The 25,707-nt window shown below is 43.7% G+C and overlaps 1 protein-coding gene across 15 annotated transcripts in view; it reads right to left on the reverse strand.

Annotated features, from left to right (window-relative positions):
- The window catches only part of PPFIBP1 (PPFIA binding protein 1), a 118,887-nt gene that overhangs the window by 33,343 nt on the left and 59,837 nt on the right, over positions 1 to 25,707 (reverse strand). For 9 of the 15 annotated variants that reach the window (XM_054187494.1, XM_054187504.1, XM_054187523.1 and 6 more), the window contains 7 exons: positions 23,745 to 23,950; positions 11,297 to 11,383; positions 9,963 to 10,076; positions 9,313 to 9,444; positions 2,686 to 2,778; positions 2,081 to 2,173; positions 175 to 289 (listed from right to left, as the gene is read on the reverse strand). In XM_054187494.1, coding sequence (XP_054043469.1) covers positions 175 to 289; positions 2,081 to 2,173; positions 2,686 to 2,778; positions 9,313 to 9,444; positions 9,963 to 10,076; positions 11,297 to 11,383; positions 23,745 to 23,950 — 840 coding nt within the window. Of the gene's footprint in view, positions 1 to 174; positions 290 to 2,080; positions 2,174 to 2,685; positions 2,779 to 9,312; positions 9,445 to 9,962; positions 10,077 to 11,296; positions 11,384 to 23,082; positions 23,701 to 23,744; positions 23,951 to 25,707 lie in introns of those variants that run through there. The other 6 variants (XM_054187549.1, XM_054187556.1, XM_054187540.1 and 3 more) reach the window with 2 other exon arrangements.

The raw sequence follows: 25,707 nt of genomic DNA on the forward strand, positions 1-25,707 counted from the left end.
AGCAGTTGCATCGCGAACACCCGCTGAACATATAAAGAGAAGTAAACATGAAGACAGAAAGTATATGAAAATTGAGGCTTTTATCTGTTATTTCCTGTACAACCATTCATGGAAGCATGACCTCAGATGAGGTAACTGAGGAGGACGCAGTGAGAGAGCCTCCCTTCTTCTTACCTCTGTCCAGTATTTCAATCCCTTCTCCTTTCAGCTTGCAAACCAGTTTTTCTTGCAACCTTTTTACCTCGGCTTCCTTCTGCTCCAGTTTGTCTTTCAAAGCTGCTAGCTCATCCTGCAACAGACACAGGATCACTCAGTGACAGTTTCCACACGCATCTGAGACATTTCCAAAATTCTTTCCTGTGAAGTGCAGTGGAGAGGTCCTCAGCTGGTGGAAATGACTGAGGGCCCCCTGACATTTACACTGGCTGAAGGTACACCGACCAAACTGCCTCTGAACATCACAACAGACCACTGAGACTGTAAGGGGCCAACGCCAGGGGGCCTATGATCCAAAAGTGTCAGTCTCAACGTGTAAATGAAAAGAGATTTTACATCTAAATTTAAAGAAGAAAGAGTAAAGCAAAAAAAGCAGTTTTCTGATTTATTTAACCTTGCAGAGACAGAAAAAGTGCAGGTGATAAGGCTGAATGCTAAAATTTATGAACACTTTGGTGTTCATAACTCAGCCTCACAACACTTACATTTTGGTATCTATAGGGCATTTGCATGTTCAAAGCTGGACAATTATGGAATTGTGCTTACACCAGATTGAGGACAGTTTCAGAAATAACAACTGCTTCTATAAAAGGAAAATCAATCACGACACCATCAAGCACATAGACACATAATGGAAAGCAGATCAGACAAAAATGTGGTACCTCTACCACAGTTTGTGTCTGCTGATCAAGCATTAGGAAAGGAAGCTTAGAGTTGAGATTCAAGGGAATAAGACAGATGGTGTTTGGGGGAGTTGGGGTGCATTAGATAAACGCTGTCAAATTTTAAGTTATATCTAACCACCTGCACTAGCAAGTGACTGGCACAGATCCATGCACTTAACTTTTTAAAATTTGAGTCAAATCCTACCCAGATTAGTAACATGTTTCTTTGATGTCCGAGGATATCTTGTGCAATCAAGACAGGACCCTCAGTGCAAATGTACCCGACACTGAAAATTTAATTTGTTCAGTTTGTAAACTAAACAAAACAAGGCAAGACTCATAATTTTGGCATTTACTGAAGTTTTAAATCCTTAAAGGAATAAACCGAACTGGAATATTGTGGCTTAGGTATATTCCTGAGCTTCTCTCAAAAGATATGTTTGCGAATATATAGTGATGTCTGCCACCCAAACTGTGGCCCAGACTAGAGAATTTCCTGAAATTGGTTCATGTTTGCTCTAAAGCATCATTGGAAAAATAGATCAATCTTAAAATTGTCAAGAAACCAAAGCCTCTTCCAGAACAGTGGTTGGGTAATATAATCCTGCAGTGCTCCAACTTGGCACTGATTTTGATGGGATTTCTGCCAGTGTAGGACGCAAGCTTCTCCCAAACCAGACCATCTCTTGGTCAGTTGAGAAGCTGCTGTTATACCCCTGGGCAACTAGAGCTGCATGTGGTTGTCAATGTGTATTTCCTCCCCTGAATTAGTAACACAATATGTGAATTTACATGTGGGAGAGAAGACAATATAAAAGAATCACTATTTTCTAGGTAGTTTTCATGAATAAATTTTCTCCAACAAGGGGAGAAAAAGTTCTGTTTGGATAATGGATGTAAGCTACAGAAGAGACAATCTTTACTTGGAAGGGGAATGATTTTAACCCAAGTCATATTCCAATCCATTAGCCTATGCAAAGTTCAGCACAGTAAAATCCTCTCCCATCTGACATAAAAGCTGTTTACAAGGAATACCTACATAAAGAGCTTTCCACATCTAATGGGAAAGGGCACACTGCATATCAACACACAGCAATTAATGAAGAACAAAGCACGACAGTACGATGCAGGACAGACCGTAAAATGGTGGAATATGAAGGATTCAAAACAGGCCTGATGTTACCCAGAAACTACTACACCTTTAGAATCTGGCTTTTTTGCTCCATCCGCTGCTTTTCATACTGCATCTGACCCACTTTGATTTTCATACTAGAAAGTTTGGCCATTAAAGACTGGTAACAGAGACAGAGGAGTGAGAGAAAACTGAAGATAGAAAAGAGACAAGGCTAAATGGCAAAGATAAGTTAAACACTTACAGAAACAGGCTGCTAGAATTACTTAGGTGAATGCTTTCTCTTCAGAAGTGGCTGATTTTTAGCACATTTAGGAGAAAATACATGCTCAGCTTATGGCACACGCCTTATGTACTGCAGCTGGTGTTTCCTGACACATATGTGTCTAAACGGGTCTAAAGGGTCTAAAAGGGTCTAAACAGGTAACAAATTTAGTGTTAACTGCCAGCTGCATGGTAAGTTATCCTTCATTAAAAAAAACAATGCCCAAATCTGAAAACCATAGCATGAAATTTGGAAATAACCCCAGATGCTAAGTGAGCACCATGAAACCCCTGGGCCTGAGCATGCTTAGGTTTTTGCAGGGTGCAGGCAAGGACTGGGGAAAAGACAGCGAACTTCTAAAGCCTGACTTACATACTCCTCTGCTTCTTCCCCTCAGCCTCACTTACTTTGGTCGTTTTCAGTTTTTTCTCATACTGGAGTCTTTCATTGTCCATTTCTCCCACTCTCAACCGCAACTCATTTATTTCCTGGATCAAATCCTGAGTGAGGGGAAAAATAAGACCAGAAACAACAAAGAAATTCAGAAAATTAAATAGAACAATAGCTACCCATTGGTAGGACCATAAAAACACAGAAGCAATAAAAGGCATGCTGCACACAAAAACACACCACCCAAATTCATAGCTAAGTCAAGCAATTCAGAGCTTTCTAGATATCCAGGGACTGTATTTCTCAGTTTCTGCATTACTGCAGTGAATGCAAGAGGGCAGAAGACAAAGGGAGACATAAACTGAAGTTGTGTTCCCTGTGCTGAGGGCCAAGAAATGCTTCCTGCCCCTCTGGCTGCTCAACTGCTTGGACGTCCACCAACACGAGTCGGTAATGGAAAACCGTGGCAGCCATCCTTCAATACACAGCAGCCACATCCTCCCCTTGCCAGTCCCTCCCACACCCCAGGCTCGCCAGCCGTCATCCGCCTTTTTAAAATATGAAATGGTTGCAGTGCAAATCCGTGTTTCTGCCACTCAAATGAGGCCCTCTAACTGAGGGCTGAATGGAAGAGTCATCGCTAGTTTCTACAAGCACAAAGGCTTACATGTTCAAGCATCAATGGCGCCACTACAGCTGAGCTTTGCAAATTCAGCCTGGTTTGGAAGAAACTCGGAGCCACCATCAACTCACATCTGAGCTCTTCAGGAGAACGGCTCGACCTCCTGGCCATCCTCCAGGAAAGATCTACCAGCTTTGGAGACCAGCCCTGACTGCCACCAGCATTACAGCTCCCTTTCGGCAGTGGTCAAATGAATCCTGAACTTGACTGCCCCACCGAAGCGCAAGGCACTCTTTCTCCAAACCTCCCCATCCTCTAGATGGGGAAATGGGATCTTAAGTGGCCAGCTGCAGACCTGCAGGAAGTCTGGGGGACACCCAGGAGAGAATGTCCCTCCAAATAAGAGAAAACAAGCCACAGCTTACTGGGAAAATGATCTTCCTGCTCAGCAGGGGAACACATTACCAGAAGGCCGTGGCTTTCACACAACTCAAAGATATCAAGCAAGCTTCTGCCTCATGTACACCTCACTGACCTTTAGTTTATGTATGGACATCAGATCAGCGTTATGTTTGTGTGAAAAAAGAAAAAAGGGAAAAAAAGAAAAGAAACGAGAAAAAAAACAAAGAAAAAAGAAAAGAAAGAGAAAAAAGAAAAAAAGAAAACAAAACAAAGAAGCTTCTGAGCAGCTACTATAATGCTGTATCACCAGGAAACCCTTCAAAAGAGAAGATGAGTTCTTTGTGCACCCTAGAAAACATAAGAGAACCGGAACTGCAGTATGACGGTTTTTAAACTACCAAGAAGATACTATGATACTTAGGTTGGCTTGTCTTCCTACATGGTAAGGCAAATCCTATCCATATCAAGCATCAATGTACACCGAGCTAACAACTGTAAGCACAATTTTTCAGAGCTAAGTGTGTAATTAGTAGAGATTTATAATTCATAAATTAATAAGTCAGCAGCTGACACTCAGAGGGCATTCATAGGTCCCTGCTAACACCTGCCTCCTAGCCCCGTGCCACGTTTTCTAAGCTTACAAGCCTCTGGTTATTATTTTGTGCTTAATGAACCTGATGGCAACTGGGCAGCATCTGTATTTCTTTAGCAAGATCCAAGCACAATTACCAGAACTATGAGGACAAATAAAAATAGAGAACATTTTGATGCTCTTGGTAATTACTATTGCTGATGTATGACTTTCTGATTTGGATACACCTGCAATTCCTCACTGATTCTTCAATGTGTAACCTTTATAAAGCACATCACTTTTCTAAGTATAAACGTACATGGATGTCAGTCTGCATGACTACATTAATTGAGCTGTTTCTTGTCAACACCAAGTGTTCAAGATCTCTAACAAATCCATGTTCCCAGGCCTGATGGTCAGCTTTGACACTATGACAATTGATTTGTTTGGGGCTTTTCTCTCCTGCGGCCATTATTTTTACTTTGGCACGATTCAATGTCAAAATATGATGTGTAGCAATAACTGTTTAGGTTGTTGCCTACATATTTATCGCTTGAACTACGTCACTTTTGAAATACTAGAGGAAGAGAGGGAAACCAGTTATCCATATTCAAAAGGCCCCTCTGAGAAAAAGCAATAACAAACCAAAACTCTGCTCCTTTTATGAAAAATGTTAGCGGAATCCATATCAATAAAGAGAAATGTCAAGATGCACTCACAACGTCACGGAAAACAGCAGTCTTGCAACCAGAATCCATGAGTGTAAGATCTTGGAGCAGAAACTAAATTATTCTGCTTAATCTGTTATGGGCTTCATAGGTAATGGGATCCTTTACCACTGTAACTGGTCATCAAAAATACTGTGCAATTTGCTGAAGGATTAAATAGAACTAAACACAAATCCTAACGGCATGCTTTTCCCTAAAAATATTTTCAATTACTCCTTTGCAAGTGCAACATTAACTCACGTCTTAAGTTATCTACAACACAGTAACTGTAAATAACATTCATTCTCATCTTTTTGAGGCAGAGGAGCACATTAAAGATCCACCAGGTTTCATATACAGACTGTCATTAGTACAAAAGAGATGGTCAACCATTGCACAAATGAGCAGAGGAAAAAGAAAAGGCTCAAACAGGGCTGCCTGAATTACTGCTACTGAATTACTATTTAACTTTGGGCAAGTTACCGGAGGTAAAGACTGTCAAAGACACTGAGGTTCCCCAAGAAATCTTAGCACTCCCAGTATAGGTCACTTTCCTGCTTGCTGCCCTGTTTACCCTTTTCTTCCACTGTTCTCTGTTCAACTGATTTTGACTACAAACTTTTCACAGCAAAGACTGCGCCTTGCCCCCTCCTGCAGCAGCCCCAGCAAGGAGATCACAGCATTGCTTGAAACCTGAAGTTGACAACCATTGTAACTGCTTATGACCTGAGGAGCTTTTGGGACCAGTGTGATGCTTGAGCTGTGTATGTCCCCATGGCACTCAGGGTGTTGTACGGGTTCAGCAGGATCTGAGATCAGACCAAAAACCCACCAAGTTCCCTAGCTGACTTGGATGAACCAGCAGTAGAACAGTCACCCACGCGGTGGCCAGTGTATGGCACCTGCTCTGCTCGCATTTAACACCTCCTCTTTGTGCACCCATAAATGCATTAAAATACCTGCCATGGGCGCAATGCATGTTCCAGTCTTAAAAAACCTGCAAAACGGGAAAAAGCCATTAAATGGTCCTCTTCTGATCCAGGGTCAGGTCTCTCCATGCAAACACTCAACAGCTGTTCCTTGCATGGGTCCATGAATGGAGCTGAGGGGGTGGGACATACAGACTCATATTTCCCAAAGTCTTTTCCTTCCCTGATCATGTTATTTGTGCTCCCTGGGCCAGGGAGGACAAAAAAGCAATGATAAATTCAAGCTTCAGAGGCTTCCTTACTGGCACTGGAAACAGAAACTATATTTGTAGTTTTGCTCCACTCAGAAATTCATCTGCACAAAGGAGACTGGTGGTGTTTAAATTATGAGGAATTCCCCTTGAGTGAGCCAGTTTAACCTCTGAGGCTGCTTCAAAGACCACATCTGGTTATGGATTCCTCCCTAAATAAACTCCCTTGAATGGTATTTTCTTACATAAACTCAGAGTAACCCAGACCACCTATGCTCCTAAAGGAAAATAATGCTGGTATCTGCTGAGAAAGTGGAAAGACTGGAATGATTTAAGGAACAGAACAATTCTAAATCTCTATTAAGTATACAATTAGCTTTGAAAAAGCTGTGCATTTTTGAACATCTAGACAGGAAAGTCCTAGAGCACAAACAAATAAAAAACTTACACACCCAGTGAAGCGTCTGTTTAGATAAAGAATGGTGAATATGAGAAACCTACCAAGCTGGAATGGGAAGTTGCAATGACAGACATACATCAAAACTGGATAATATGAAGGATTTAATCTGAATGGTAATTCTGTAGGAGACAGTAGCTCCACAAAAGTTGTTTTAATATGGTCAATTTTTTTTATTATTATTTTCACTTTCTTTTCCCTAAATAAAAACAGAAGCAATATTCATAGCTTTTCTTTCCCAGTTTGGGTATTAATTTTTTTCCATTTTGAACGCTACATGTAAATGCCATAATGTGTTTTATAGTAGAGTCCTTTAAATATCCATTTAAATACTCAGCTGTGCTGGAATAATTGATCATCTATTACTTTGCACAGGAATATAATTTGATCAACACTGAACAAAATATTGTGTACTCTTAAATAAGTCCTGTCTCCAAAATACCTGTCAGAGATTTGTGTGGCTGAGACCCTTACAACTAATTAGCCATTTTTCCACTGAACAAAATGGAAATTAAGATACGTTATCCCTTTCAGTGTCTACGTCTAAGCCATTTTACAGCTATAAAGTGTTGAAACAAAGACAACAACATAATAATTTGCATCACACTAAACCGCATCATTCTGGTTTTCAGAGGGAGGAACATTTTAGTAATAGTTCATTAGTCCTAGTATAAGTATCCAGAAAATAAATACATATAGCTTGTAATTATAGCAGTTAGCTTTTAAACATAATTTAGGTCATCTTATTTTTATCAAAGGCATTAAGTGTATTTCAAGGTATTTCAAAAAGAAAGGTCCTCATAGCTGTCATGCAGTTAGGCCTCTTGTGCTGAGCCTACGGAGTTGCAGTGCAGGTTGTGGTCCTCACACTTAACCACTTTTGTGGTAACAGAGGTAGCTCCGCATCCACCTTCTTGGTGTGCTGTCTGAATTGTGCTGCTTAGTTACAGAGAGACTGCAGTTCAGGAGGGAAATGAAAGAAGGGGGAGTAGAAGAAAGCTCATCAAAGAATCATATTAAATAAAAATAAGAATAGAAAGAGAGAAGCAAATCACCCAAAGCCCGGTCACTTTTGTTACCTGTTTTGGAAAGCACAAGCCACGGGTTGTTTACAAACGGAGATGCAGTGGAACGCAGTTCTGAAAGCACCCGCTCACTGCAGTCATTTGGACCAAACCTTGCCTCCCCAAAGCCATTCACTGCTGATGTCAACTCATTTATCTATTGTTTGGGCTGCTTATGATAGGTGTTAATATACAGGTGAAAAGTTATCCATTATGAGATTCATGAAAGAGCTGAGCACTGTGTGGGCAGAGAGACCTCACGGGAGACGAAAAAGCAGCCAGCTCTTAACACATCTCCTACTCCCTCCACCTTTCCACCTGCCAATTTCTCCAGCCTTGCCTGGACTGCAAAACCAGCTGCTTTTAAGGCAGTGCTGTGATTCTTCACGTAACATCTGGTACCAATCTAGAGGAAAAGGTAACGGGAGGCAACATGTATCTTGTCCACAGCTTGGCAGCACACAGATGTGCTACACACTGCAGGAAGGACAGCAACAACGCTACGTAAATGATCACCACCTTTCAAAGTTGAACATGATTTGAGTCAGTAGTTGTCAACCTATGGACTTCTTTGGGTCTGTGTATTACTTCTGAAAGGCCCAAAGAAAGTAATTCAAAAGCAAGCCTAACTTTTGTTCTTACACTTGCAATACAAGTGAGGAATGACACTCTGCTGGAAAACATGTAGGAAACTGGAAGGGAGTTGATAAACCACTGATTGAAATGGAAAGGGCAAATTTTGTCTCCTGTGATGACATTATGGCTTCTTCCCTTCTAGAAACGAATGACAACTGCAACATCCACAAGACCAACATCCAACATTTCAGTTCATTCATGAACTCAGAGCTGGAAATTTTGTTCTGCTTCCTAGGCAGACACTGAGGTATTTTCTGATACGGGGTATGTCACCCTGTCAGCAAAGCTTGGCTTGATTCTTGGGAGTTTCCTGGAAAAACTGGACTTGCCCACCTGCTTTGAGGATTTCAAACACAAGCTTCAAACACAAGCACGGTTCAGCTACACAGATCTGCAGTGCACAGAGGGCAAAAGCCACAGGAGAGTGCCGCCAGGATGGCAGCTCCGGTCTGCAGCTCTGCCCGGCACTGTACACCGCTGGGCTGAAGCTAGGCTGAGATGAGTAACCACTGGCCTCTCAGTCCTGGGCTTCTGTGGGGCTGGGGTTTGAAGTGAGGCTTCAAAATGCCCTCCCGCTGAGTCACCTCATTCTCTCTGTTACCGAAACCAAAAGTTATGTCTTTTAGTGTGCCATGTCTCTGCACGTGGGCTTGTACTTGCAGTGGGCTTAAGCATTTGCCTCAGACATGCCTTACTAAGATGATGACAGTTTCAAGTTGGGACAGGAGAGTGGAGCATGTTCATGATTTTAATTAAATCCATCCTAAATACCATCTCTCGTGAGATCTGATGGCAAGAATCAAAAACTGCTTTTTGAAATCTTTCTGTGTAAAACCAGGGTTTACCAAATAGGACACTTTTTATTTTAAGTGATACGTGTTTTAACCTTAAAGAGTAATTCCCTTCTTGCCTGGCAAAAAAAAAAAAAAAAAAATTCCAGGAAGGTTTCAGGTAACATGAAGTCACACGCAGCTTTCACAATTTATTCAGTTGGGTTTTACTCACCTCTGTGTCTCTGAATCTGTCCTCATACTCCAAGCTATCCTTCTCTACAGATGTAAGCTTTAGCTTCAGAGTGGAAATCTCTGCCATAAGATCCAGCTTCTGAGTTTCAAGGGATGTTCTGCTTAAAAGCTCCTGATTCAAGATAAAGAGGAAGAGAACAGAATTATTCATCCAAGGGGAAGAAACACTAATTTATTTCTGCAACTAAAGGCCTCTCTCATGGGGAACAGCTCCACATTCTTCCTTGCACTCTCTGAAGCAAGGAACACAGCTAGTACCCATCTGACGGAATGCAGGCACATAGGATGCATCTGAGATCATGGGGACAGGATGAGAAAAAAGCTTGTCTGTCATCACAGTCGGTCTGGGCAGCAAGGAGCTTTGAGGGGAATCCACCCATGCCGCCAGAGTCTTTAATCCAAGTCTCTTTGAAGTTCAGTGGGGAAAGGCTCAAAGAAGAGCAGGACTGGATACAGCATAAAGCAGCACTGACGTCACCAAGTACAAAGACTTTAAAGCAAATATGGAAGAAAATTATCAGTTAGTTAAGAGACATCAAGGGGTGCAACACCGCTCTCACCAAAGCAAAACGCAGTTCGTTAAGACAGCATGAAGACGGACAGCGAGACAGACACGCGCCTGTGAAATACCTGCTGCAGCATCTCTTCTGTGGCATTCAGCTTCTCCCTGTGCTCCTCTAGACAGAACTCCAGATCCCGAATCTTTTCTCCTTGGGCTTCCACCTGGTCTGTAAGCACACTTACCTGCACAGTGGAGAAAATGGGATGCATATTTAGTACGTTGCACCAATGCCATATGTATCACTTGAAGAACTATATGTAAGTAACAGTGCTGCCTGAGTCACAGATGAAAACGGGACCATGGGAGGAAGAGCAGCAGCAGCGCAGCTCTGTAGCGGACACAACGTGGGGCAAAGGTGACAAGAGAGGAGGGAAAACTCTCCCCTCATGCTTACTGAAATTTCAGCCAAAGTTCTGGCAGACACAATGCAATCCTGCACCTCCCCTGCTGACCTGTCCTGGAAGTTTTTGCAAGGGGTGGCTGCTGCATTTTACAGGCAACCATTATGCTTTTGCTATGACAATACATTAACTAAAACCCACCAGCTCCTACCTTAACAACCAAATAGCTAAACCTCACTGCATACAATTTATTCCGCTTTACCAGTGATTGCACACAGTGTACCATAGGGTACAGCTTCTCCTTTTTAGAAGAATAAAAGCAAAGGAGGTTAAAACACACGGACTGAGGCTAGGCAAGACCAAGACAACACCTTTCAGGCTGCAGACTGATTCCCATTTTGCCTCTTCTGAATTAAGCTTTTGTTTTAAACAGGCTCTTTTGAGTAAATCTGCAGAACTGATGGGAACGAGGGAAAGCTGCCTACATCAAAGCTCAGCGTTGTCGCAGCCCTTAATCCAGGTCTGTGTCAGGGGATTGCAGGACACCCGCACAGACCAAGGGGTGTCAAGTAGTCCCAACTCTGATGACAAGAATAAGCCAGCTTGGCAAGAGCACTCGGGGCTGACCCAGACCAGCCCAGCAGCAGGTGAGCAGGACCTCCGAGAAGCTGCTCGTCTCCTCCTGCCTGCTGGCCAGTCCCAAAGCTTTTGTCACCATAAGGACAGGACATATGTCACCTGATGCAGACAGCACGTGAATGATCATGGAAAATGGTGATCTTAAGGATAATGAATGTTAGAACGTGGTCACTCTGCAGACCTGTTCACCTTACAAGATTCAAAAAGAGATCAGATGCGCAGAAAGAAAGCCCTTTAGATTTTTCCTGCCATCTAAATTCATACATATCCTTAATCTGTGTTAAGTCTCAGGTATCAGCAAGCCTTCTGAACACTATCCAAGATGACACAACTGCAAATAAATCCTCAGAGGTTTTATCACATACTATCAAAAAGTCTTATGAACGTAAGAGCAGAAAAAAATAATTTAGGTGACTACTCACTTGAAGAACAAGAGATTCCTTATCATTTTCCAGACGAGCCAGCCTTTCTTGATACACATCTCCATTCCCAGATATATGCCCATTAGTCTGAAAAAGACAGCAAATACTGTGTTGTCAGCTATTGTACCATAAGCATCATTCAATGTCATCAACACACTTACAGAGTATTTTTAGTCTGCATAGTTCAAGAACAGGTTTAAAGAATTCTTCAGCCCCTCAAGGGTTACAAATCAAATAAACTTTCAACAAAGGACACAGGACCACCATTCAGGACAATAATTGTTCAGAAGCTTAAAGATGAGAAAGGAAGAACCTTTTGGTGACCCAATTCTGCAAAATTCCCTTACTGTGCATTCAGCATTTCGTTAACAAAATTTGTGCTCAGTGATGTGCTATGCTAAGCCATACTTGCAAAGAGACAAATAACTCAAGACATTCAGCAAGTGAAAAAAAAATCAATGTACAATCTACAAAATGTGCATTATGCTTCTTGCGAGTCAAACAATTTTTTCTAAAACACATAGTAAGAGACCTCCTCTTACATCAGGCACATTTTTACTGCTTATGGGTGAATGTCTGCATTCTAAACACATCTCTTTATAAAGCTGCCTGAGGCTAAAGAGAAACAAGAATACATGTTAATGCTATCAGAGAGTTCAGAGGAATCAGCAACTTACTTTCTTGATAATAACTTCAATGCTCTTGAGCAGCGAGAAGGATTTTACTCAATCCATATTCAAAGCTGTCTCAAAGCACTTTATGATGGACGCCACAATCATATCTCAGCTCAGAAAAGAAATTCTTGTTCCCATCATTGCATAAATCACTTGAAGGAGTCTGAGAAGCTGCTTTGAAATACAGTGCCCTCAGTACAGAGAGTTCCACCAACTCTGAGATGCCTTGACTTCCCTCTGAATATGTGATTAAATGAAACCGGGTGACCAATCCTTGTGTCCCGGTGAGTCTGCAGCACAACCCTGCCATGAGAGGCCACCGCCACATAGGAGCTGCAAGCCTTGTGCCCCTGCTTTGGATCTCCCTTTCAAACAGCCTACCTCCCCCGACTGCAGAGGATGCCTCAGGAAACCTGCCAGCTAAAACTCCTTTTCTAAGTTACATGCCTGACTGAGTGATGGGAGAAACTGCCTTGTTTGAAACCAGAGGAATAAAATGCCCAGCAGCGCCACTTGAAGATTAGATCCAAAGCAAACAGAAGGGGGCAAAAAGTATTTAACCTCACCTTAGCGGTCTCCTCAAGAAATCAAACTGCGTCCTGGCAGCTTGCAAATCAGTGTGCAGTTGTAAATGTGTCTTTCAAGCGTACATGTGTAAACTTTACAAGGTGACCATAACATCTCCCCCAACATCACTAGAGCTACAGCAGACTAAGAAAGGATGCTCCCTAGTAATTTGTACCAATACCTCACACTATAATGATACTCTGAACCTGAATTATTTAGCAGTAAATTACTAGGCCTTCTGACCATCAAGAAACTAAGCACCAAGGCAGAAGTACTCTAAACTTCTGAGTTTGCTCAGTTTTCCTCCTGACCTCTACCAGAATTTAGCTCATGATATAGAGAATTCCATTCAAGATCAGTGAGATTTCAGTTTTGTAACAGTTTTAATTTAGGTGAAAGAAGTCGAAGAGCTTCCAACATAAACTTGTTAGCTGCTCAACTAGCAGGTTATGCTTTAAATTTTGTAACTTGACCTGTATGCGAAATATAAAAACAAGATTTTTGCATACTTTTGCTATTCTGTAGCTCCCTTCTCATTTAAAGGCCTCCAATACATCTCAGGCACCTCCTCAGCCTCTGTGAATACAGCATCTGTATTTTGTAATATACAACACATTTATCAATCCAGTGTGTGACTCTGATGTAGGAAACTGATATGCAACACTCATTACAAGCAGACAGCCAAGGTTCAAAGACGTCCTTCCATCCTGCTGGGGCTCACATCAAAGTCCTTGTCAAAGCACAGACTTGACATCAGCGTGCTGACCACTGAACCTCCTGATACCTCTAGTCAGCATAACCAGACACAAATTAACTAAAACCAAAGCCTGTGTGAAAAAAAATATGTCGAGGTAAGTATTGGTTTCACACTACAATGAAAATGTCTTTACAATGCTGTGAAAACCAACGAGGTGTTAAAGCAGAATGTTAGTCATTGTGCACAGCATCTTGCCATGACACCTTTTTTGTTAAACTCTGTTCACATCCCTCAAAAAAATCTTGTTTTGCTCAGCACATCATACCTGGCTTTAAAATAGGAGCGTTTAGAGGGTCAGAGTTCAGGACACAGGTGCACATTGCTGTAAGAAAAGAGGGAGGAGCTGATGGGAACCCCAAACAGGACTGGAGTACAGGTTGTTCTCCCACAAAACCAAATACAAAGATGTCTTTGCTGACTGCTGTCAGAAATATTTTGTAAAATCTGCATAAAACCAGACTTTCTGTAGTCCACCAAAACCAGAAAACTTTGTGTACAACCCAACAGCAGTCTGCTTTTTGCCTGAAGTGCTGTAATTTCTGCATAATACCCGGGACTAACTCTTCATTTTAGGTACACAAAGGCAAGAAAGTCACTGACTTTGGTTTCAATGGGGAAAAAGATGAGAGTTGGAGAAAGGAAAACACAGAAAGGCCACAGCAGCTCTTTCACCAAGCAGCAGCCCCAGCACCTCCTACATTGGTGCAGAGATCAGGGGCCTGCAGGCAATGGCCACACGATGCCTTCCCACATCTCTCCTCTGCACTGTCTTCGAAGGTAAAAAGCTGACACCTGATTTTCTTCCCAGAGAGATGAGGAAGGAAGACAGGAGATGAAACACACGAGAAGAAGAACAGGGTAGTGACAGCAGTGGGCAGGACTGAAGAGAAATTAAGAAGGAAGATGCTCAAACACCGGATATGGGAAATTGGTGCATCAGGAGATGGAGTAGAGGGAGCCCCAATGGGGAGAAACAGCCTGCAGGGAGGTCTGAAAGACACCAGGAAATCTGGTGTGTGCAAAACCTGAGTGAGCAACACTTTGTGTGTCCTTCAGGAGGAGCTTCTCGCCAGGTGGGGACTCACAGCCTCCCCTATGACTGAGCCTGGCAACTACTCACCCTGCAGAGCAAAGGCTCTGCTTTGGGTGGGGGGGAGAAAAAAAAAAAAAAAAAAAAGAGAAGTAAATATTTGATTCAACAGCAACTGCAAGCATATTTGGGGCATTTGGTAGTTCTGGATCAAATTTGTATCATCAAAGTCAATACTGGATTAACATAGTTTGCTAGCTGTGTAAGGCAAGCTTTGCAATTTTCCAAAGAAGGCTCTTTTTCATCAGTGAATTAAAATCTATCTCAAATAAGCGGTTAGACTTTGCATGTGTTTTCAATTTAGGGATTAATTGCAAAACACCGTATGGGAAGAGAATGCAGATTTACCAATGCCGATCTTAATCCTAAAAACAAAAGAACAGTTGTCACGATGCCACTGAGGCTTTGCAGAAGTTTGAGGTTAAGCATTTACTTAAAATGCCTTATAAGATCAGACCCGGTGCACCTAAAAACTCTGCAAGATCAATCCATGGCTAATCTGTTACAAACTTGTATATAAGCTTTGTCTGCAATCAGTTTAAGTGTAAAAATACACGCTGCTCTGCGGGGAATTATTCCTGTAATAAGTAGATGCATCACCTAACTTTCACAGCTTGCCTGCCCTCAGTCTTTAATCCCTTTTCCCTGGAAGTGAGTTAGCATTCCAAACCACAGCAAAGTTTCCAATAGGTGCTGTATTAAACTTTCTAGTAATGAAAAAAAATTTAAAATCCGTTTCCTCACAATTGCCGCCTTCTCCTTTCAAAAATGGAACTCGTTTTTAGCCTACTGCAGCTGATACCCTCATTTCCCTTCATTTTCTCTTCTGCTTTTGAGAAAAAATAAGCAGCACAAATCACACTGTTCTTGCTGTAGATGCAATTTGATTTGTATAGAAGGAGCTGCCACTCCACACCATTATTTTCTTGGAGGACAGACTGCACTGACTGAACCACCATAGTCCAGTCGACAGTTGGGCAAGTGAGTTGTCCCCGACATCTCTTTCCTGACCATCTGGAGTTAAATTAGAGCTCATCAACATGCTTATGTTGTTCAGATCATTATAATATACATTACCTAAGCTTAGTTAAGCACAGCTACTGCTGCTACAGTTCTGCTTGTTCACTCGGTTTTAGACTCCCTTGCAAGGGGGCTCCTCCAGCCTCAGCTAGCTTAACATCACCTGGTCTGCCACGGGCAGAGCCTCCAGGTTTTCCATGCAAAGTATTCGCCACCGTTTTCCCTGTGATACGGAGCCACGACAGCTTTACCCTAAGTAAGTGTCGATTCCGTCCCAAATTCATACTGCTCAAATCTGTCTGAATACAGTCCGTACCAGCGCTTAACCAGTTTGTGTGGGAGCCCACCGCTGCCCTCCCAAACCGGCATCTCCTGCATTTCACGCCTACCTACTCACTGCTCTGAATATCTGCAGCCTGCTCCACATGCTCCGGCAGCGGGCAGGCAGACCTGCTGCTAAGCTTTTCCTAAAGTTTACAGATTAGTTCCTCCTTACAGAATGAGCAGGGGGAAAAAACCCACACAAACCCACTTATGCACCCCCACATCGCATTTTAAAGGCTTCACTGCGATAAAAGTGAATTCTGAAAGAAAACCAGCTTAAGACAGACCTTCACTCTGAGGAGTTTACCTAAAACATTTTCTAAATATAAATAACACGGCTGTTGAATAGGGAAGACGCAACCGTTTCAAAATATTCAGTTTCTTCAACAGCAGCTCAGCTGGTGCTTGATACAAGAGAAAGATGAAATGCTTATTCCCTACCAGTGTTGCCCAGCTATGGCTTGTCACTCGGAGAAATGCAGGAGCCAGAACAAACACCGATAGCCTTACCTTATTTAGCCAGACGCAGTGTCCATGAATGTCCCAGCTATACTCCATGCTGGTCATGACTATCTTCATGCATTTAAGGATGCGAGTGACTGTGGCAGGCAGCCGAGGCTAAAAGCGGCAGCCCCAGCACCGCAGGCACCTGCTGCCGTCAGGGCTCCTCTGAACCGAGACGGAGAGGTTAAGCGGTGGCCGGTTTCCTTGTCTAACCAAGGACAGAGGCAAACGTGGCAGCGGAGTGGGAGATGTGGGAAGCAGAGCAGCAAAGCAGCAGCACTCCTCAGGCGGAGCAAGCAGCTCCTCTGGGAAATTAACACATCAAAGCCCGGGAAGATCTACCCTTCTTCCAACCTGTGCCCGACACAACACCGCCAGGATCCTAACACACAAAGGCTAGGCAGCAAGCTGGAGGCAGGGGGGTGTGGAGCTGTGTAAACCTGACCAGGAGTAAGGGCAGCCCCACTCAGGTGGCAGCTGGCCATCTCCACCCTTGCTCCTCACCTTCCGCCCCCTGCAAGAGCAACCCCCTCCTCTGCACCCTGCTGACACCACGGGAATCATCCAACCCAAAAAACACATGAAGAAAGAGCGATTCTGATCCCTTTACCTGACTACAAGGTAAACAGGGGGGAATTTTATTTTCTTTCTGTGCTATTACTTCTAAAGGCTGGAAGAACACATGTAATTCACCTGTAGGGGCCAAGAAAAAGAGGAAGGAAAAGGTTGACTCAACTATCCCGGGTCTCACGAGTGGCTTGGTTCAAGTTTATGTCATACTTAAGAATGATGTAAAATGTAACAATAACAACCAACCTCTGTCTTCATGTTTAAGTTTCGATTTACCCAGCAACAGCGTAACAAATCCTTAGTATTTTTGACCACAGACCTAGCTCCAGGAGACCTGTGATTATCTCAAAACCCACGGCTTTTATGATTAAAAAGAAACATTTACAACTATCGTTTGTACATGAAAATCTCAAAAACATGAATTCTGAATAACTCAGATCAAAAGATCAGAGCAGAAGAGGAGCAGAAGCTGTGTTTCTTAAGCCAAACTGATGCATTTTGGATTGGGAATGGTGACTTTCAACAGCTCTGCCCTATGCTCCAGCGCAGGATTGCACAGGTTGTTCTTACTGTCGATCAACTCATCCCCAATGCATGAAGATGCCATGCCAAGACATGCTATAAATGAGACTGTATTATCTACAGGACCATATTATTTACAGGACAAGAGGTAGCGAGCACAAACTTGAACATAGGAAGTTCCACCTAAACATGAGAAGGAACTTCTTTCCTTTGAGGGTGGCAGAACACTAGAACAGGCTGCCCAGAGAGGTGGTGGAGTCTCCGTCTCTGGAGACATTCAAAACCCGCCTGGACGCGTTCCTGTGCAACCTGCTCTAGGGGAACCTGCTGTGGCAGGGGGGTTGGACTAGATGATCTCCAGAGGTCCCTTCCAACACTACCATTCTGTGATATTCCAGTGTTAAAAACACACCAGTCTAGATGATCACTTTTAGCAAGCAGCAGGGTCCTATGATTCAAGAACTTTGAGAGTTAGATCTCTCACGGACAAAAAGTGTTGCCGGGAGGCAGTTTATGATGACAAGCTGAAACAGTATCATAAGACTCCTTTCATATTGCAACTTGAGGAGGGATCTCAAACAGGTGTTTGGTGGCAAACACCTATGTGCCACCATAGGACCTTTCAATAGCTAAACTCAACATAAGCACAAGTGGAGCCAAATGAATGCACTGTACACCCACACTAAGACAATCAACCAATAAACTTTGCTTTGAAGACAAGATTTTTCCACTAATAAGAAATATGAGATTATTTCTGGCCAACCAAACCACTTCCCTGACTTGGGAACCACCCTGTCATCCAAATAGGCCAATATATCTCTGTACGATTACAATCTATGTTTATCCAGCAAGGAAAACTTCTGTCTGAAATCTAATATCCCCTCATATTAACTCTCATTACTCCTAGCCACTTTCTGGAAGAACCAGCTTGCTGAAGAAGTGTCAAAATCTGAGGCTTGTCTGTGAGATGACAGATCTGCTATTCATAGCAGCAACACTCTGGATCACACAAGCCACTACGGGTACCACAGGTCAAGTTCACTATCACCTTCAGATGAGCTGAAAATGTTCTTCAGGAATCCTTTGGAGGCCATGAAGTTTGTTTTGCTTTAAAGATCTTAAAGTCAACTTCATAAATTCACTTCTGGAGTGAAAAAAATACTATAATCTATGCTAAAGCACATGGAGGACAGGGAGGTGATTCAAGACAGCCAGCATGGCTTTACTAAGAGCAAGTTCTGCCTGACCAACCTAGTGGCTTTTGACAATGGAGTGACTGCATCAGTGGACAAGGGGAGAGCAACGGATATCATCTACGTGGACTTCTGCAAGGCCTTTGACACAGTCCCCCACAACATCCTTCTCTCTGAGTTGGAGAGAGATGGATTTGGTGGGTGGGCTGTTCGGTGGATAAGGAACTGGCTAGATTGTAGCATCCAGAGGGTAGTGGTCAATGGCTCGATGTCCAGATGGAGAGGGGTGACAAGCGGTGTCCCTCAGGGATCCGTACAGGGACCGGTGCTGTTCAACATCTTCACCAATGACACAGACAGTGGGATCAAGTGCACCCTCAGCAAGTTTGCTGATGACACCAAGCCGCGTGGTGCAGTCGACAGGCCAGAGGGACGGGATGTCAACCAGAGGGACCTGGACGAGCTAGAGAGGTGGGCCCGAGCAAACCTTATGAAGTTCAACAAGGCCAAGTGCAAGGTCCTGCACTTGGGTCGGGACAATCCTCGTTATCAATACAGGCTGGGGGATGACGTGATAGAGAGCAGCCCTGCGGAAAAGGACTTGGGGGTAATGGTAGATGAAAAGCTGGACAGGAGCCAACAATGTGCGCTTGCAGCCCAGAAGGCCAATCGCATCCTGGGCTGAATCAAAAGAAGCGTGGCCAGCAGATCAAGAGAGGTGATTCTCCCCCTCTACTCTGCTCTCGTCAGACCCCACCTGGAGTACTGTGTCCAGCTCTGGAACCCTCGGCACAAGAAGGACACGGACCTGTTGGAGCAGGTCCAGCAGAGGGCCACGAAGATGATCCAAGGGCTGGAGCACCTCTGCTATGAAGACAGGCTGAGAGAGTTGGGGTTGTTCAGCCTGGAGAAGAGAAGGCTCTGGGGAGACCTTCTAGCAGCCTTCCATACCTGAAGGGGGCCTACAAGAAAGCTGGGGAGGGGCTGTTTGCAAGGGCATGTAGTGATAGGACGAGGGGCAATGGTTTTAAACTGGAGCAGGGTAGGTTTAGATGAGACATTAGGGTGAAGTTCTTTACAATCAGGGTGGTGAGACACTGGCACAGGTTGCCCAGAGAGGCCCCATCCCTGGAGACATTCAAGGCCAGGCTTGATGAGGCTCTGAGCAACCTGATCTAGTTGAAGGTGTCCCTGCTTACTGCAGGGGGGTTGGACTAGATGACCTTTAAAGGTCCCTTCCAACCCAACACATTCTATGATTGTTCTATGATTCTAAATATTCTAATTCAGAAAGTCACTTCCAAAGCTAAAACCACAATTGTACTTGCTGTGAACTATAAAGAGAAAGTATTAACCTGGCTCTTTTGTTCCAGGAGCACATCCTTTAAAGAGCAGAAGGCACACAACAGGATCCACATACACAAGTTCAGATCAGGAGCTTGGGGAAGCTGGCTCTGAGGCGTGGGAAGGGACTGTCCACCCACTTCTACCCTTCAGCCTCCTTTTTAACAAGAGACAGTTGGTTTAATCTTTCTGGGAAGCCTGTTACATAAGACACCTTTTTAAAAAAACACCAAAAAACCACTGGCAATAAAAGTAATAAGCAGAAAGAAAACTGTCTCTTGTTTGTTTCAACTGCAGAAAAACTAAAGCAACATGCATGACCGGGAGCACAGTTTCTTAGAATTACTCTTCAAGAGACGGATCTATCAACTTCCAGCTGGACACAACAGGGCTGCCTTGGTCTTGCAAACGGCAGTGTTTCATTTAAAATGGTCTTGTTACTGGTGATGATATTACCGATTACTCATATGCTGTCTATATTCAAGCCAGAAGTTCCACTTTCACAGAGTACAGTACATGTTTTATTAAAGCGCACATCAGAATACATTAAACATTTCTGTTGATTAGGAGAACTCTGAAAAGACTCCAAAACTTTGTCTCATAATAGTCATGATCTGGCTATGGATCTCAGGTCTGGTCACCAGTGAAAGCACACAGCCCAACATATCTGAGCTTAGAAAAGGCCTCAGCCCCTTTCCAGACTTTGAACAAATGGCTTCGTCTGTAATTTTAACCATGACATTCACCTGTCCTCCATTTGCACATGCAGACTTGAGCAGGGTTTCAGCAACACAGAGATCAGTTTTGAGCTATAGACACACGACTAGAAATGACATGTTAGAGTAAAACGGGCTTATTTGTGCAGCAGAAAGCTGAATGTACGACTTCTCTGCACTCCCCGTGGGGACCATCCGACTGATTCTCTGGGAAGAGCTCTGCCAGATGTCCAGGCACTGTACGTGTGCTCTGGTGTCACGTGGCCATCTGGCATACACTGGTTAAAAAAAAAAAAAAAAAAAAAAAAAAAAATCAGCATGAGGTGTTTTAACTCGTTGGCCATTTCTGAGTGCTTGCATAGACTTCTCTAAATCACTGAGAGGAGCAGAAAGGAAGCGGTCACTAAGAAGCAGTACAAGGACACGGGGCAGCCAATTCTGGCATGGCAAAACTGAATGCTCTGCCCCATTTTACAGAAGTGAGCTACTTTGGGAGACCGCTGTCAGACCTTTTTCCTAAGCAGGGCAAGAGTGGTTTCCCTGCAGGGGCCAGGAGCAGATTTTTCTCTTATGACACGCTCTTTGGCAACAGTGAACACTATTTTTATTTTCCTCTGAGACACGAGAGACTTGCTTACAGCTTCAGATGGGACGTCATGCACCAGTTCCAGCAGCTTGGAATAGCCCAGTAGATAAAACTTCTTCATGAGTAGAGCATTAAACCGATTTCACACCAAGGAGGTATCTTCCCCTCCTTGGTAATGATGGGCATAGCTGCAGAAAGCCTTCCTGCAAATCATCCGGGCACTTCATGTAACACCTTCCTGCTCAGACAGGAACCAGCAACACTGGTGACACCCACAAATCCCATACTGGTAGCACATTACGAAGTGTAACGTTCAGGCTTTCCTACTAGGGACTTTAAGGATGCCAGAGAGTACAGGGGGAATAATCTGAGGCAGACTGAGGGGCAGAAGAGATAGAATAGCTATTTTCTGCAAACTTTTGTACATGCAACCCCTGCACATCTTTTCCAGTGCTTGGGAGGCACTAAGCTGAATGGCACAACAGAGTCTTTCCTCTCCCAGATTCAGCCCATGGCTGCAATGAAAATCATTACTGTCTCATTGTCATGTGGTGACCCACATCATGCAGGTCTGAAGGACCTGGTTCTAGATCCTAACAGCCAGGCATGCCTAAATCACACATTTGCCATCACAAGGGGAAATGACTGGCCTTCACCTCATTAATCTCAACAGACGCTGCAGCCTCTGGCCACGCTGCTGGGCCCCTTTACTCCAGAGTAACATGCGGTGGATTCAGCATCACTAAGCGTGGACTACTTATTGCACACCATGGGGAGCAGTTAATTTTCCAAGGCTGTTTATTTGTCATTTGAACATATTTTTATTTATAAAGGCCATACTTGCATGACACCTGTTATGTCCCTCAATTTTGGCTCCACACAGAGCAGAGCCTAGTTACAGCGATGTTCACTGCTGTACATTAAGCAGGCAGGAAATGCTGATGTTAGCAGGAACTCTGCATCTTTTAAAGATCTGGCTTAAACATCACTCCCATCTCCCTCTCCTGATGTAAGCATTGGCTGCCACATTTTGACAGCGGGGGCGAGATCCAAATCCCATTGGAGGCAGTGGGAAACCTCCCATGTGCTTCATTAAGTTTCAGGCATTAACAAATGAGTAGTTCAAAGCCAAGGAAAAAAGAAAAAGCAAGCTCTGCCCTCAGAAAGTTCCGCAAGAGCTACAGAAGCGAGCCCAGGTCTCCATCCCTTCCCGCAGCGCCAGGCATGGCCCACATGCTGCAGGATGGCACGGCCAGTCACCCGGCCCCACGCCTGGCCAGCGCTCCCCAACCACAGGCTGGACACGCACAGTCCTGCACCTGACGCTCAGGGCTGCGGCATCACACGCTGCAACTGAGCGCCAAAATAAATCCGTGTATCAAGACAAAAACGCTATTTTGCAAGATCAGCCATGGCGCCAGGGTGACTGAACCCTTTCTGAGGGGGTGTGATGCCATCTTGGGAAGGGACCAGGTGACAGTGGCTGCCGTCGCAACAGCAGCAATGCATCGGGTGCAACACAGAGACACCATGGTGGCCTGTCCTGCACCAGTCCCAGCTTTCATCAGATCCGGCATTCCCATTTCAGCAGCACAGCGTTACCTTGGCAAACACCAAGTGTATGAGACAGCAGGACCAAGACACTGCTGTAATACAGATTTGGAAAAATCTGCAGAAGCCCACACCCGCTGCTGCTGTCGTCGTTACAGCTATAGGCTGACTTAAACCCTGAAGCACGGCCTCTAGAAATAAGTCTTGACTTCCCCTGCTGATGCTTCCCCAAAACCTGCACACACCCACACCACAACACAAACCCAGTCACAGACCACTAGCTCAAGGATCCCTATTTGGCCCTGCTAGGAAGTCACAGGGCACCTGGAGGCAAAACCAGTGGGTCCTTTGAAAACTCTGTAACTCACCTTGTGATAAGCACAACATTTTATTTCCCAGCATAGTCTTCAGGTAGCCTCCACCTGAGCAGTATTTTACTTTTTTTGAAAATCGAGGGTTGGGGAAAGAACACTCTCATCAGGTATTATTTGGTGTATTTTTAAAGCAAGGGTGACAAAACCTGGTAGATTCACAAACACAGAAAATAAAAATTTAGTTTGATTTCCAAGTTAAAGGTATGCTGAGCTTATACCACTCACTTCTGTTATAAACCAGGTAAGGAGGGCTCAGTGATGACACTGGTCCCTGTAGAAAATATGCTGCCAAAAAATGCTTTTTAGTGAAAATTTCATATTGAAAACAGCTTTCTCCCCCCCATTTAAGCATCTGATTCCTATAAAAATGTCTTACCCAAACCCCCGAGATGAAACTCCAATTACCAAACATTTTTTGCTCCCCAAGACGAGGCATGCTGGTACATCAAAAAAAAGCACAGGTCAACCCACTGCATGAGGTATCAAGTGTATGTATCTACAGCTTTTCTGAGGTCCCACAGAAGCACCTCCAAACCAAAATATCTTTTGTTCTTTGAAACCTGCTCTAAAACTGCATAAACCACAGCCCTGCCGCCTGAGCTGGGCTAGCTATCACACAAAACAAGTGTGTTACAGGTGAAACAAGGCAAGACTACCATTTGACTTTGGAGCCATTCGATCAGAGCCTCCGCCGTCGAGTCTGGGATCTGGCAGCGCAGCCCCTCTCTCTCGTCTGCTTCCATCATCTCCAGCAAGCCCCGCAAGTCCTCCACCAGGTGCAGCGCCCGCAGGCCCCCCATGAAAGGGGAAGTGGGGGACTGGCAGTCAAAGATACCATTGGAGTATTCCAGCGCCTTTGAACCTGGAGGGAGCAAAATCGCACAGGGTCAGGCACGAGGCAAGCAGGTCAGACACACAGCAAGGCTGAGAAATGCTAGGCAGTGTTTGCTCCCGGCGGGCATTTATCTGAACGAAACTCAGCACTGATGCTCAATTTAGCCTGCACCATGCAGCAATTCGGAGAAGGGCTAGCCCTTGCTGGTGGGCTACATCAACGGAAGCTCCAGCAGGAGGGAGGAGGGCTGATCTGACAGAGGACACGTACGCCACAACCGTGCCCACAGGTTCAAGACATGGGATGGGCTTCTGCTCCCTGGGATGTATTGGAGGTGGAAAGTCCTTTGGAGGAAACACGCTCCGGTAAAGCTTTGAGTCACGCTGTAGGGATCGCATGACCCAAGTCAGACACTGATGGTGTCCAGAGGAAACCGCGCTTTGCATTTTTCATGTACGAGAATGTTATGCTACTCCAAGGCATTGGAAATTTTTTAAAAGAATAAAGAAAAAGATGAAAATAAATAAAAAAAACACATCACTTCTACACAAGAATAAATTTTAAACCCAGCAGTTTGATATGGTAGCATTGACATTTGCATGTTAATAAAGAGAAAAATCTCTTCTTTGCATAAACTCCCAGTACATACATTTGACCTACATTAAAAGTTGCTATATATTAAGTAAGGAAGGAAACTATGAATTCAGGATTAAGGTCGATTTAAGTCAACCTAGCTAATTCCAACTATAACTTCGGCACACTGATTTGTGACCTTAATACCATAATGCCTCCGCACAATGAGGTGTGTTTGTGACAAAGCATCACTTGTACTGTCAGCTTTTGGAAAGTACAGTGATATGCCATATATGCACTTCCACGAACTTTCATTCGCCTCATCTGGTAAGTCACAAAAATGCAAGTATTCTGCTAATTCCCTTTGAAAAAATTAAAGTGAGAAAAATACCCCCAACAGCATAGGAGTTGATATCCCTTCGTTATATTACTTTATAGGTCTGTTCAGACACATAGGTAAATGAAATAATGAAATCTGTGGTGACTTAAACATCCCAACACCACATTTTATTTTTATATTAAACCTCATCCCACCATAATCAACTTAGGCTCTTGGAAACACAGATAGATGCCTGGATCCAAACACCATATCTACTTATGGAAATTACTGAAGTCACAGCTTATATGTATTTTTAGAGATCATTATGATCCAAATGAATCCACTTTACATGTGTTCCTGCTATGTGTCCTTAATATCTTTAGGAAAACTGCAGAGAAAAGTCATTGTTCAAACAAAGCATGCACTGTATGATGGTTTTTTTTCCCTAGGGGAAATTATTTTTAACTATTAAAGACTTTGTAACTGTGTGGCTATTCTGGCAGAATATTTTTTCAGTTTGTGTAGCAGTTTGCATAGCTCTGCTGGAATAGTATTAAACTATTAGCTTCCTGCTGCTTTGCTCCTCTGTTTTGTGTACTTAAATTATTTTCCAACTCACTAGACTCAACTTAAAAGCAGAGGTTGTACATTTTGTGATGCCTCTCCTTGGTCCACCTACTATTTACAGGTACTTATAAAAACCTTAAATGTTCAAGGCAAGTCCAAAGCAAATGTTTGGACCCAGAGCATTCCAATTGTGAAAAAAGGAAAATTCAATTCATGTTTTAACTCTGTAGAGTTGAGAGAAGTTCAGAGTAACCACTATCAGACAAACTTACTCTTCTTGCCTTGCAGCAGCTCTTCAAACACACTCAAACTCAAACACTTTGAA

Source organism: Rissa tridactyla, chromosome 1 (genome assembly GCF_028500815.1).
Source record: "Rissa tridactyla isolate bRisTri1 chromosome 1, bRisTri1.patW.cur.20221130, whole genome shotgun sequence".
Taxonomy (NCBI): Eukaryota; Metazoa; Chordata; class Aves; order Charadriiformes; family Laridae; genus Rissa; species Rissa tridactyla.